General features: G+C 40.3%; 1 protein-coding gene across 1 annotated transcript in view; it reads left to right on the top strand.

Annotated features, from left to right (window-relative positions):
* Positions 1-439: 439 nt before the first annotated feature.
* Positions 440-13730, top strand: part of EPRS1 (glutamyl-prolyl-tRNA synthetase 1) — a 35174-nt gene continuing 21883 nt past the window's right edge. Inside the window, exons 1-10 of the mRNA XM_081124089.1 lie at positions 440-689; positions 2605-2689; positions 3456-3555; positions 4259-4415; positions 5601-5740; positions 6153-6247; positions 9674-9800; positions 10509-10701; positions 12145-12316; positions 13084-13317. Coding sequence (XP_080980215.1) covers positions 644-689; positions 2605-2689; positions 3456-3555; positions 4259-4415; positions 5601-5740; positions 6153-6247; positions 9674-9800; positions 10509-10701; positions 12145-12316; positions 13084-13317 — 1349 coding nt within the window. The 5' untranslated portion in view covers positions 440-643. The remainder of the gene's footprint in view (positions 690-2604; positions 2690-3455; positions 3556-4258; positions 4416-5600; positions 5741-6152; positions 6248-9673; positions 9801-10508; positions 10702-12144; positions 12317-13083; positions 13318-13730) is intronic.

Raw genomic sequence — 13730 nt, 5'->3', positions numbered from 1 at the left:
CTACGCTGTCCTTGACATCCTCGTGGCTATCTGGAGACCACCAGTCTTCCCGTCTCAACCCCTTCACCTTTGTCACCCAGTCCAAGGAGTCCTTTATTATTTTCACGTACGAAAAGAACTCTTGAAAATACTTTCCCCTCTTGATATAAAGAATAAGAGGAGGCACGAGGAGAGTCCCCCCGCATCCCGCATCCCGCATCACCGGCGCGCTTCCAGGACCCGTCTGCGTTTACATAACACGCAGCGCTCGCGGACAAACCTCGGCACCCTCGGCGGACTTCCGGTCGTTCTTCTCTTGAACTTGGTCTTGCCACCTGCTTTACGACGTGTCGTAAGCGAAGTGTCATAAGTGCGGCCCGCTTTCGCGTCTTTCCCGTCGCGACAAGGAAGGCCACCTAGGTCTCGCGTTCTCTAGCCGCCGAGGGGCGGGGCGGCGGACGCAGACGGCGCGCGGAGATGACGTAGCTGGTGTGCGCAAAACGCCACGGCCACGGCCACGGCGCAGGGGCGAGGCTGCGGCGGCGTTAGCGTCAGCGTGAGCGTCAGGGGCGCGCACCCGCTGCAGCTCCCCGCTTTCGGCGCGTCAGGAGTGGTTGGGGCGGTCGGGCAGGCGAGCTCCCAGTGGACCCGCAGACCCGTGGAGATGGCGACGCTGTGTCTGACCGTGAATTCAGGAAACCCGCCTCTGGGTGAGGGCCCGGGGCCGCGGGCGGTGTGGGTTGCATCAGCCGGGGCGGGTGCGGGGCGGGAAGGTCGCCACGCCCCGGGCTGGCGCAGGGGCGATCCAGGGGCGCAAGAGGAGGCCTCCCTCTGCCCCCCGACTTGTGCTCGGAGGAGCCCCGGCGCCCCTCGCCTTCTGTCCCCCGGCAGTGGATCTGCGCCTGAAGACAGGTTGTTGGGGCGCGGAGGGAGGCGCCGTGTGAGCCGCGACAGCGGGGCCCTTCTCTCTCAGAGGGATGACTTCCAGCCAACTCCCCTCTCTCTCTTTGAAATCACTTTTTTTTTTTTCCCCCCTGGAGAACCGGGAGCTGCTTGTAGAAGTAACATTTAGAAATTCACAATCCCACTATTTCCCCTTCCCCTCTTGTAGAATGTCCTCCCCCTTCGGTCTGTTTGCCGTCGTCTCCTCTCTCTCGCTTCTTTCAGAAAAGCCCTTCCCCCCCGCCTTGACTTCTGTTTGCTTTTCGTCAGGTTCAAAGGGATGGAGGCGGCGGACGGCCCCAGTGGCGTTTAAAACGCCGGGCGAGGTTGCATTTATTTTAATGGAAGGTGACGGGGCGATGACTGGAGCGCCCCAAGCACGGCGCCGGCCGGCCGGCGGGGTCGCCCTGCTGCTCGCGCTGTGAAATGTCCTGAAGCGTGGGGAGCTGTCATCTTCCCGTGCACTTAGTTCCCTTCGGAACTGCGTGTTCAGCGCGGGCAAGGTTATTGTGCAGGGATCGCTTAGGGTTTCTGCTTTATTTTATTTTATTTTATTATTTTAAATTTATTTATTACTTTGGGAAAGTTACACGAAATAATTTCCTGTATCGATCTCGTGTCTGTTAATGCGTCTGCGTCGTGTAGACACGTGGGTACCTTTCTAATGTCCGAGAAGCCCAGCTCTTTTAGATACAGGGGGTCGCATAGGGCTGACGAATTCTGCATTGCATTTCCAGGCGTTGGTGCTGCTCTGAGTGTATTCTAACCAAACACACAATTTTTAATAGCCACTTTAAACATTTTTTATTTTTTAAAAAATATATCTATTGATTTCAGAGAGAGGAAAGGAGAGGGGGAGAGAGAGAGAGAGAGAGAAACATCAATGATGAGAGAGTCATTGATTGAGCCCGCAACCCGGGCCTGTGCCCTGACTGGGAATCGAACCCCAGTCACCTGGATCCTAGGTCGATGCTCAACCGCTGAGCCACGCCCGGCTAAACATTTTTTTAAAAAATGCTGTTTTAACACATTGGATCCCGTCATTGTAGGCTGCGCTTCGCACAAATCAGTGAACTCTTAAAAGAAATGGATTTGATCCTCAAGCTGAAAAGCGCTAGGCAGTGTGGTCGATGTGTTGAGAAGCAGATCACACACTGTGTTTTAGATTTTCAGTTCTGGACTGCCTTAGACCTTCGTTCAGATACCAGCTGCCGCATATTTAGCCAAGGGCTTTGGGCTGGAACCCCTCCAAGCCTCGGTTTCCTCTCCCGTAAAATGGAGATAAAGGAGTCTGCCTCTTAAGGGTACTCCAAAGAGTAAAAATTTTAAAGACCGAAAGCGTTTGGTACAGTGTCTTCCACATAGTAATCACTCAAATGCTATTAACAGTAGCTTTTATACAAGGCACTGTTCTAATTTTCTCTTGTCTCCTGAGGGAGGAAAAGATTAATTGCAGAGTCCCTAGCTGGAAGCTGAGCATCTTCAAAAGCAGCTGGACTGTGCCAGTGAATGGTTTCTGATTTGTTATTTCTCCAAGATCAGAAGACTGTAGTACTTTCTGTTTCCAGACTCCTGGGGGGAAAGCTTACCCTTTGCGAGACTTAATATCCTGATTGCTTTATGATTCAAGTTTTAAATACTACAGGAGAAATATAAGGAGGAATATTTTCATCTTATTTTTAGGCGCTTTGCTGGCAGTAGAACATGTGAAAGACAATGTCAGCATTTTTGTTGAAGAAGGGAAAGAGAATATTCTTCGTGTGTCTGAGTAAGTGCTTTTTTATATCTTTGTTTTCAGTACCGAGCAGCATTTTAAAAATTTCCAGGATTAAATGTTGTATGCGTGTTTTATTTGCTAATGGGTAGATAGTCCCTAGAAAGAAGTATGCTTTTCTTCATTCTCAAAGAACTATATTCAGAGACTTATATTTGTAATTTGTTTAAAAGATATTAGAAATGTACAGAAAGATGTATGTGTAGGGACTTGAAATACCACTGTAATTTATTCTGGTGGGAAACTGGAAATATTTAAAGTCAGTAGTAATAGGAAATAAATTTGGTAAGAATTATTTTATTATCTATTCTTATCTCTTTTTCTTTATGGTTTTGGGTCTTTTAAAATAAGTTTTCAAAAACAGTTTTGATGGGGTTTGATCTGTCTTTACCTGGAAGTTGATAAAACCATCTTCTCTGTGACAGTATATCCTTGGTTTTGTTGCTTTGATTTATTGTAAACCAGTTATTCTTAATATCCCAATTATATTTTCATATTTTCACCACTGAATAGAAGGATGATACATCATATAGATAATCTACTCCGAAGTCAGTTGTTGAATTGAACTTTAGCTGAACTTTTCAGAACAAATTGGAATTTGATAGAAAGAGAGTAAAGAACAAATTACTTTTTTTTACTGGGCTATAGTAGAAAATACGTGGTAAATAGAAGCTTTCTATTTTTACATTTCTTCATAAGTCTCATGACTTACTGATTTGCTAGGGCCACAGTAATATTTTGTGTCATGCTTATATTGTAGAAATGTGGTATTCACAGACGTGAATTCCATACTTCGTTACTTGGCTAGAGTTGCAACTACAGCTGGGCTCTACGGCTCTAACCTGATGGAACATGCTGAGGTATGGAGCGAACACTTTCTTGGGAGTAATTTGTTTTGGTTTATGCTTCCACTCTTTGGAGAACTTCATTTTATCGTTGGCTTATGTACTATTATTAACACTCGAGTATTAGTTGTAGACCAGGTTAAGGGATTCTCATCCTGTTTTTATTTTCAGAAAAAAACTTTTAGCTTCTAACTTTGAACTTTTAACCCCATACCAGCTGTCCTGTTGGGTTATTGAGTGCTGTCTTCCTCTTCCCAGATTCCTGGAAACTCATAGCTGGATGTGACCGTATTGATCCTCTTACACAATTCCCTTACTTAACAGATGAGGCAACAGACCTAGAGTAGTTAAAATTCAGACTACAAAGAGTAGTTTCCAAGTGTTTACTTTTAAGTTCTGCAAGTGGATGAATCTGTTTTATCTAGGTACCTGCCAGCTGTTGGGTTCAATCACTTGGTTATTTTTTCTTGCTGCCAGTTCGCCTCTCTTTTTCTTTTTCTTCCCTGAAAGTGCCCCTGAATGCCCCTGCAAAAAAGAAAGCATAGAAAAATAACAAAATGTGTCTATGTAAGTGCCAATTTAGATCCCAGGCAATTACAATTAGATCCACATAGTGGTAAATTCTATTACTGTTATAAGAAAGGCTTGGTTCTAACTGAGGTTGTTTGTTTTTATTTAAGTCTAAATTCTGGGATGCGTTTCTTTTTTGTGTTCACAGATTGATCACTGGTTGGAGTTTAGTGCTACAAAATTGTCATCATGCAATTTGTTTACTTCTGCAGTCAATGAGCTCAATCATTGCCTGTCTCTGAGAACATACTTGGTTGGAAACTCCTTGAGCTTAGCAGATTTGTGTGTCTGGGCCACCCTGAAAGGTATCAGTAATTCTTCTTGAAGATTGATCTATTTTAATTATTTAATGTTTTTCTGGATAAGAAGTATACATGTTTCTATGTATATGAATGAACACTCTACTTATATATCTGTTTATTGGCAGTCACTTAGGACTTGCTTACAGAGAAACAACTGACCCAGCTATTGTATTCCTATCCAGTCACAGGAGTTCTGTATCCTCTGCTGCCTCTGGAGGTCATCTCTCTCTTTCACTACCTCAGATCCCCTCTTGCCTTTGGAGTTGGCCTTGTTCCTGCTAAAGAAGCCCTCATCCCATTTATGTTAGGCCTCTCCTCTCTCAGCCATTACTCTACTCCAGACACTGTGGTCTGATTGCTCAGTGTAGGAGTGTGCTTGAGGGGGGCGAGCTGGAGTTGTCCTTCTGCGGGGGAGGGGGTGTCACTTTTTCTATCTTCTGTGACTCATTTGCAACAGGTACGGATTCAGAATTGAGGAGAGGTACAAAGGGGACCTGTATTTTGTTAATTTACTTTCTGTAAAAGCAAGCCTCAAAGAACTGTGCCATAATGCTTTATTATTCTTTAAATCTGGGTTATGTGGGGTTTAAAAAATATTTTCTATACTCTTTTGTGGCTTAAGCTTTTCTCTAAATTAAATTAAATTGTCTTAATGATAACCAACATAAACTGAAGAACTTTTCTAGTTAGATCTTTTCATCTGTAGGTTTATCATGACATTTTAATCTAAATTGATTTTTGACTTAATGTTCATGAAAGGAAGATAATATCTTGAGGATATAGCTTTGTGATCTTAAAATTAAATAAATATCCTTCAGAACCTAGTTTTGATACTACAGCAGAAGAAGTGAGCTGCTTCTTGATCTTAATTTTTATTTTGTTCTCTAGTTGACCTCCTTAAAGCTTTTCCTTAATTATGAAATGTATCAGTGGCCTTACAGTGTGCATATGGCAGTGGTGAGGGCAGGATTCAGTATTCATTTCAGTGAACTGAACTGAAAAAATATTTTTAATTAACTTCTGTAAAGTATATTAAAGTTTTGGAAAACATTTCAGTGTGTGCCCAGATATCATTCATTATAGAAGCATAACTCTACGCCATCTCCTTTACTGAACTCAGCCATAACTGAAACTTTGCTTTGCAGTTGCAGATTTACTGAATGGTTTTAAAATTATGTTTTCTGATAGGAAATGCGGCGTGGCAGGAGCAGTTCCAGCAGAACAAGGCCCCAGTTCATGTGAAGCGCTGGTTTGGCTTCCTCGAAGCCCAGCAGGCCTTCCAGTCTGTAGGCACCAAGTGGAGTGTTCCAACAGCCAAAGCTAAAGTGGTAAGCCTTTTACCTTTTTAATGCTGCCATCTTAGTCTCTCTGAGACCCCAGATTTGAAAAGAAAATTCTTCCTAGTCATAGTTTATTTTCTTTTAAGAATGAAATAGGATATTCTTGGATGAATCTGCTACTGTAAGTCTTGGCTTGCCTTTGCAGCTGGTTAAGTACATAAAGCCATAATCTACATAATTATAGGTCTAAAAGATGATGAGTGTCTAGTGTGTGTCCCTTGGGAAATTCAAACTCCAAGTAACTAAAATCTTGTTATTTTTAGGTACACCATCTTTTCTGCCTCCTAAAGCTTCTATTCTTTGGTTTTTGAACCATTGACCATTGAGTGCTGGGCTTTTCTTCTGCAGAGCCTTTTTGTCAAACATTTAACTATATAATTATTTTGTTGTTTATTTTCAGGCACCTCAGAAAAAGCCAGATGTTGGGAAATTTATTGAGCTTCCAGGTGCTGAGATGGGAAAGGTTACTGTCAGATTTCCTCCAGAGGCTAGTGGGTAAGAAAATAAAACTTAAAATTATAATTGAATGTATTTAGTGGAAAATCTTTAGGTAGTTACAAAATTTTTTAGTAATTATAGGTTCATATAGAAGAAAATAAGATTTTAATTATGGGAGTTAAAAATTTTAAATATCTTAATCCTTAATTATTGATAATGTATTAAATATATAGTTTTAATTTATTAACTCAACAGGAGAGATAGCATTCATATTTTATCCCAGGCAGAATTTTAATTATAATTGAAAAATATCCATAAATAGGAAGGATTAAGTTTTAGTTACATTTTGAGATTTTTAGGCTTTCATTTAATAAGGATTTATATTTGTGTCATTAGCAGTAGAAGTTATGGTAGAATTCTTTTCAGTTATTTTTTTTTCCCAAATAAAGGAAGGGGAGTCCTGAAAATTATTAGCAGGTTTCCCCAGCCTTTTCACTCTTGGCACCCACAGAAAATATTAAGTTTAGTAGCTCATTAGGGAAAGGACTGTTGTGACTGAAGATCAGCATCCTGGGGCTGCTTCAAGCCTTGCCCAGCATCCCCAAGACTGACGGGAGTCTCTGCCTTTGCATAGCCTCTTTCAAGCACATGAGACAAGCTTTGTAATGGAGCCTTTCCGATGATACTAATATAATATAGTGCCTCTGATTAATTTAAAATGCCCCCTGTTAGCCACGGGAGCTTAGCCATTAGGAAAGTATTGTACCACATTCTGTAAATGAGATGATTTTTTCCTCCCCCAGATTTTATTTAGTTTCAGGTTTTTTGCTGTGTAGTCCAATTCTTCCCTATCTTTGGTGGATGGAATGTATAGACAGTAGAAAATGGCAGGCGAACAGTTTTGTTGTAGCTGTTCTTAATAGTTCTTAGGCACCATTACCAGCAAAGCCAGGTGTACAGTTCCCCATTTCCTCTGCTTTTCTAAGGTTGATTCAGATGGTGAAATGAAGGATGGGTAGAGGAAATGAAAGAGAAATGATGATTCTGGGAAATTCGCAGACTGAATCATTAAATGATTGGAGTCGACTGAATGGAATCAGTCATCAGTAATACCTGTCTTACATGGTATAAGTCCCACAGACGTCTTGGGTCCCTGCCACCCAATATTCTGCTCTTGTGTACTTGCGATAAGAGGTCATGGCTGTCTTGTTGGGCAGTGACTTCAGTGGTGTAATAAAAGCCACTCTCCTAGCAGTAGTTGTTCATAGCGATGCCATTTGAACATAAGTCCTTTTTGATTCTTTTTATATTTTCTCTCACTTCTTGAAATAGTGAGTTCCTCATGTGTTCTAAATTATGTCTATTTGAGACCATGCTCTTGGCCAAATACAGTTTTGGGATTTGGAATATAAATCAATGTTCAGGTTTTCCATATTTTTTTTATCATAATTCCTTATATTACTAAAGAATTCTTTAATTATTTTTTAATCATCTTTTTCTGTCTTGCATGAAAGGCCAGAATGCTCGACTCTCCCCTTTTATTCTTCTTAGCTAACATGTGTGCATACCTCTTTTGAGCAAGTACCACCATGCACTTTACATGCAGTCACTTATTTAATCCTGATAGCCCTGTGAGGAAGACACTATTATCGCCACTTTACAAATGGTTTCCGAAGCTGATTCATATGATGTTTTAGCAAGTTGCCAACTCAAACTCACACTGTCTGGCTCTAGAGTCCACATGACTTATGCCTGTGTCTGTTACGTGTGGCAGAAGCCCAGTTCAGCATCAGCACTAATTAATGCAGCATGGATCTTATTTTCTTTAGCTATTCTAATATAGGTTGTCTCTTGAGCTGATTATTTTAGTTATTGAATGAATGTTTTATGGTCCCGTTAGCTTTCTTGAGGTTTTGAATTCTTAGAAATGCACACATTTTTTCAGATTCAGAAATTATATCTTTAATTGTAAGATAATGGTTTGATTTTTATCACCTCTCCTATTAATTCCTGTATGTAAAGTCTAGCACATTACCTGTGAGGTGGCAGGTAGTCAGTGATTATTAGTCTTTTTTTTTCATTAACAATGGGGGTAGCATGCTATGGGTATAATACTTGCAGTGAAGACCACACAAAGTATTTCTGTTTCTTTCTTGAAATGCAGTTCTCTATTTTATTCTTAATAAACTTTTTATTTTAAAATAGTTCTAAATTTACAAGAATGTTGCAAAAATAGTGCAAAAAGTTTCCATATGCCCTGCACTCAGTTTTTTCCTGAAGCTAACATCTTGTCACAACTAATGAACCACAGTTGATATATTATTATCATCAAAACTCCATATCGTTTTTGGATTTTTTCAGTTTTCTCCTAATGTCCTTTTTCTGTTCTAGAATCTCATCTGGGATACCACTTACGACCCTTTATTTTATGCAGAAAGTTTTGAATAACCCTAAGTGCATTGCATCGTACTTATCTGCATTAACCTGTGCATATACACATTACTTAAAATGGAATGATTGACCTAGAATGCTATATGAGTTTCTAAAAAAAAGAAGTGATTTTTAAAATGATATAGGGACATACAAGGTGTTGTATTTTTCCCCCTTCCCTGTCGATATCAACCCAGATGAGAGGTATGTGTGACACTAGGTGACTGTAGAACATTGTGACTGCAGCTACCATTATCAATTGAAACTAATAAAAGTTAGTGAGAGCCAATTAAACTTCCATGCTTCATGCCTTGTTTGCTGCTGGATAAATTGTATTTTCAACAGCAGTAATGTAGGATGTTTCTTTTCACCCATGTCGTTGATAGAGGACGCTGATGTGTGTAGTATTATCAACCTTGTCTCTAATTGATTTTATTCCTTATAATTGTCAGCTACCCATAGGAACAGAGTAGTATTTACATAGACTGTTTCATGGAGTGAGACCTTGGTACTGGATGAGACCTTCAGAATTATTTAAAAATTCTTTTATTTAGGCTTCAGAGAAAATGGAAGTAGCTCTTCTGTGGCTTCCTGATCTCATGTGCTCTTCCAGTTGGTTACTGCAGCGATGGGCAGTCTCAGACAGGTGCTTCTCCCAGTGTGCATTATGGGTGCCCGTTCTCAGTAGCATCAGTCTTACGAGAGATACACCACCAGGTAGCATTGAAACAGTGTTGGAAGTAGCTTTCCTCTAATTAAATGACCAGGAATTCCCCCGTTTGAAAAAAGGTGGTAATGTTTGTAAATAACTTGTCTCTTTTTGAGATTTTACATATGAAATTATTTCTTAAGATTATTTTATAAATGTGGTAGTCTTGTTTTCTTCCTGTCAGGGTCATATTTTCTATCCCAGGACTTTCTGTTTCAAAATAAAATACGACTGGGGTACCAGCTAGAAGGAGTTTTGTTTAGCTTTCATCTCCTCAGAAAGATTAAGTGTAAGTCTTCAGTTAAGACATGTTAATGAGTTTCTTTGAAATGTTTTTGTTTTAGTTACTTACACATTGGGCATGCCAAAGCTGCTCTTCTCAACCAGCACTACCAGGTTAACTTTAAAGGGAAACTGATCATGAGATTCGATGACACAAATCCTGAGAAAGAAAAGGAAGATTTTGAGAAGGTAATTAAAGGTGTAGTGATAACCCTTTGTCAGAAGTTATTTCAAATCAGACGGTGACCTGATACCTTCATGGTATGTGAATTAAATAGAAACTTGATTCATGACAGTAAATTTTGTTCTCATAGACGCTTTTTTTCCTTCATCTGTATATTGTATCTGAGACCTAAGCCAGGAAATACTGATCTCCCATACCCAAAACTTCAATTTGTTTTTTTCTTCCTCAATTGTTGTAGAATTCACCTAAGTGCTCTGTTTTCCTATAAGTACCAATTTCTTAAATTACTGGGTAACTAGGGGCAGGTTTCCTTTTTGTCATATAATTTTAAGTTCATGACTGAAACAGACACCAACTAGGTATTGGGAAGTGTGAAGGTTTCCTAGTCTCTTACGTCATCTTTATTCTGCGTTGAAGCACTGCAGTGTATTCAAAAAGGGCAAATGTCAGAACGGCCAGTAATAACCAGCTTTTCCAGAGTAAATGGAAAGCTCCACCATGAGATCACTTTCTCAGCTGAAAATTTGGAAGCTAGTATAATGAATCTCTCTTTTTTTTTCCTGATTTAATATCGTACAACTTCCACAACCATTTTCAGGCTAAATAAGACTGATGGTGTATTATTACATTTGCCCAAATGCAGTATCAAGGATTGAAAATGCACAAGGAAATGGGAAAGATAAACCGATGGTGATTTTTGGTTCTTACTGCAGGTTATCCTGGAAGATGTCGCAATGTTGCATATCAAACCAGACCAGTTTACTTACACCTCGGATCATTTTGAAACTATAATGAAATGTGCAGAGAAGCTAATTCAGGAAGGGAAGGCTTATGTGGACGATACTCCTCCTGAGCAGATGAAAGCTGAACGTGAGCAGAGGACAGAATCCAAGCATAGAAACAATTGTAAGGCCCACTTAGTGTTTTACATTTTAATTGATGTTCTTGTGCTCTGTGCTTTGTAAAACATGATTTCTTTCCTGTGAAATACACTGGTTTGAAACATTTGGGAATATGGGCCATGCGTTAGTTCCTCTCTCAGAAATCTTCTTTCTCCGTCATCTTTACCTTGTTGCCTTGTTAGCATCACAACCGCACGTGAGGTGTACACTCCCCGCGCCTCTCACTATGTGCAGCCTGTGCGTTTCATTCATTCCGCTTGAGCGGTTCCTTCTTGGGTGTGCCTGCATCTTTCTCCATGTGTAAATGCTCAGCCTTTGTAAAGTGTGTGGTGATGATAATATCCATGCCTAATTTTCTCAGCATGTGGGTAAATGCTAACATAATATACTATATCTCTGAAATAGTGCCCGACAGAAAAGCATATCTTTCTTGTTCATTACTTGTCCCTGAGCCTCAGAAATGGGCTATTTTCCTTCTATGGTTATGTTGCCAGAACTTCCACACTATTATTGTTAAATGTGGAGTGTCTCATTAGGGAAGTAGAGTAAATTCAAATAGTTACAGAAGTCTTTTTTTTCTTTTTTCTTTTTTTAAGTTTTTCTCCATTTCTCAGTTACCAACTGGACTTTTAGACCTAACTTGATCCTTTGAGAGCAGGTCACGTGTCTGTCGTATCTCAGTAGTTTCTGCGGAGCATCAGCGTTTAGCAGCTCTTTATCGACATGGGGCAGGTTTTCGATATTCTGACATAGGTAGGACCATAGTCACTTGGGATGTAGCTTTCTTTTTCTGGGTTTAAACTTGTATCGCTGTCTGTTTTCTATCCGCTCTCATTTTCTTGGATCCCAGAGTGTCCTGCTTCCCACTGGAATGACAGAAGGGGCTTTGAGGGAGCCCCTAGCTCAGGCTCCCAGCCTGAGCCATGTCCTCCAGATGGGCACGGGCTGCAGCACTGAAGTCTGTGGGCCCCATGGGCGGGGCCAGACTAGTCTCTCCCTGGACACGAGGTGGCAAAGGAGTGCTGCTCCTTCCGAGGCACAGTGTTAAATTTAAGGGGCGCCAGCCCACTGGGCTGTGATGGAAAATGGGAAACAGTGGATGAGAGAAACCTTCAGGCCTCATACTTCTCTTAGCCTTCATCAGTACCTCACATAGAATGTGTTGACTTGACTTTTAAAACATTTTTATAGAGGGTATTTCCTAAGCGTCCTGTGAGTCTTCTGCATAAAAAACAGTGCATTTACCCTTGGTGCCAGATATTGGAACTGTTACAGTCCTTTTAAGCCCAGTGGAGTGTGCTGATAATATAAAGCCAGAACATGAACACTATGTCAAATCACAGGACTCTTATTTAAGAAAATTTGAATTTAACCCAATTAGTAATACTAATATAAACTAGATAAACCAATATAAATTAGATAAACTAATATAACTCTCATTTTATAGCTGTTGAGAAGAATCTGCAAATGTGGGAAGAAATGAAAAAAGGGAGCCCATTTGGTCAGTCCTGTTGTTTGCGAGCAAAAATTGACATGAGCAGTAACAATGGGTGCATGAGGGATCCCACACTGTACCGCTGCAAAATTCACCCTCACCCGAGAACTGGAAGTCGATACAAGTAAGGTTTTCTCTCTCATTATGCTTGGTAGCCTGCTGTGCTCTGCTCTGGTGCTTCCTGTAAACTCGGAGTAGACGCAGGATAGTCAAGATTCCTGATTTTTGTTCATCATAGATGAACCGGAACAATGAATTTGCATCCACATTTTCATATCAAATAATTGTGAAGCCTAATGCAGTAGCATCTTCATGAAGTTCTATCTTAAAAGTTAGAAGTCGTAATGCAGTAATACATTTTTTAAAATTCAAATGAAAATTGCTTATGTGTTGTGTACATTTGTTTAGTCAGAAATTTTTTTTAGGAGTATTCCATCTTAAATGGAATTTTAATTGACTAATAATTTTTTCTCTTGGCCTTGAATGCAGTTAATTACAAAAGTGATTCCATTTACTTGAGTGTGAGATTAAGATATTGGAAAGCTAAATTCCCTCAAAATTATTATGTATTTTGCTTTGTACCATGATTACATTGGTCATTACAGAGAATGGTTGTGGAGCTGGCTGCACCAGTACCCAGTTGTCTATTAAGTTGCAAATTTGCTTTTTGTTTGAATATTGAGTGGACAGCTGATTTATTGTTCTCAAAGTCCTATGATGTTTTGATAATACTTTGATTATTATGAGTCCTAAAACATGTTGGTTTTTAAGAAATCCCTAATTTGTAAAGAATCCTATTTTAAATTAGTGTTGTTGTTTATAATGCCTAATCTAAGATGAGAAAGCTGAAATACTTCATGTTGATTTTTTAAAATATTCCCTTTTTCCCAGTGTTTATCCGACATACGATTTTGCCTGCCCCATAGTGGATAGCATGGAAGGGGTTACACATGCGCTGAGAACAACGGAATACCATGACCGAGATGAGCAGTTTTATTGGTTTATTGAAGCTTTAGGCATCAGAAAACCGTACATTTGGGAATATAGTCGATTAAATCTCAACAACACAGTGCTGTCCAAGAGAAAGCTCACGTGGTTTGTAAACGAAGGACTAGTGGACGGATGGTATGTTTACTGTTGCCTAGAATTGAGAGGAAGTAGGGGCATGGTGTCTCTGGGACTTCTAAACTGCTGTGAGGGGTGGGGAGGATGGATGGGAGGAGGTGCAGTGCTAGGCCTGTAGGATTTCTATCCTTGTCTTTATTTGCTCCAGTGCATCAGGTCCCCTTTGTTTCAATGCTGCAGACATAGAGTATGTTGTGGGCCATGGCCGTGGGAATGAAAAACACATGAGGGCAGATCTCAGCATTTAATAGAAAAGTACTTGTGAGTCTCTCGTCTTCATAGATCTGGTCTCATGGTCATAGGTAGAACAGAGACCTTGAGTGTTAAAGTAAAAAGCACCTACTGTTTTAATGCTTGGATTTCCTGTATTTGAAGATGTCACCCTGTGTCTTTCCTCAAATGTACTTCTCCTG

This window comes from Miniopterus schreibersii (genome assembly GCF_964146895.1).
Source record: "Miniopterus schreibersii genome assembly, chromosome: 21".
NCBI lineage: Eukaryota > Metazoa > Chordata > Mammalia > Chiroptera > Miniopteridae > Miniopterus > Miniopterus schreibersii.
This window is presented reverse-complemented; position numbering and strand designations above follow the sequence as displayed.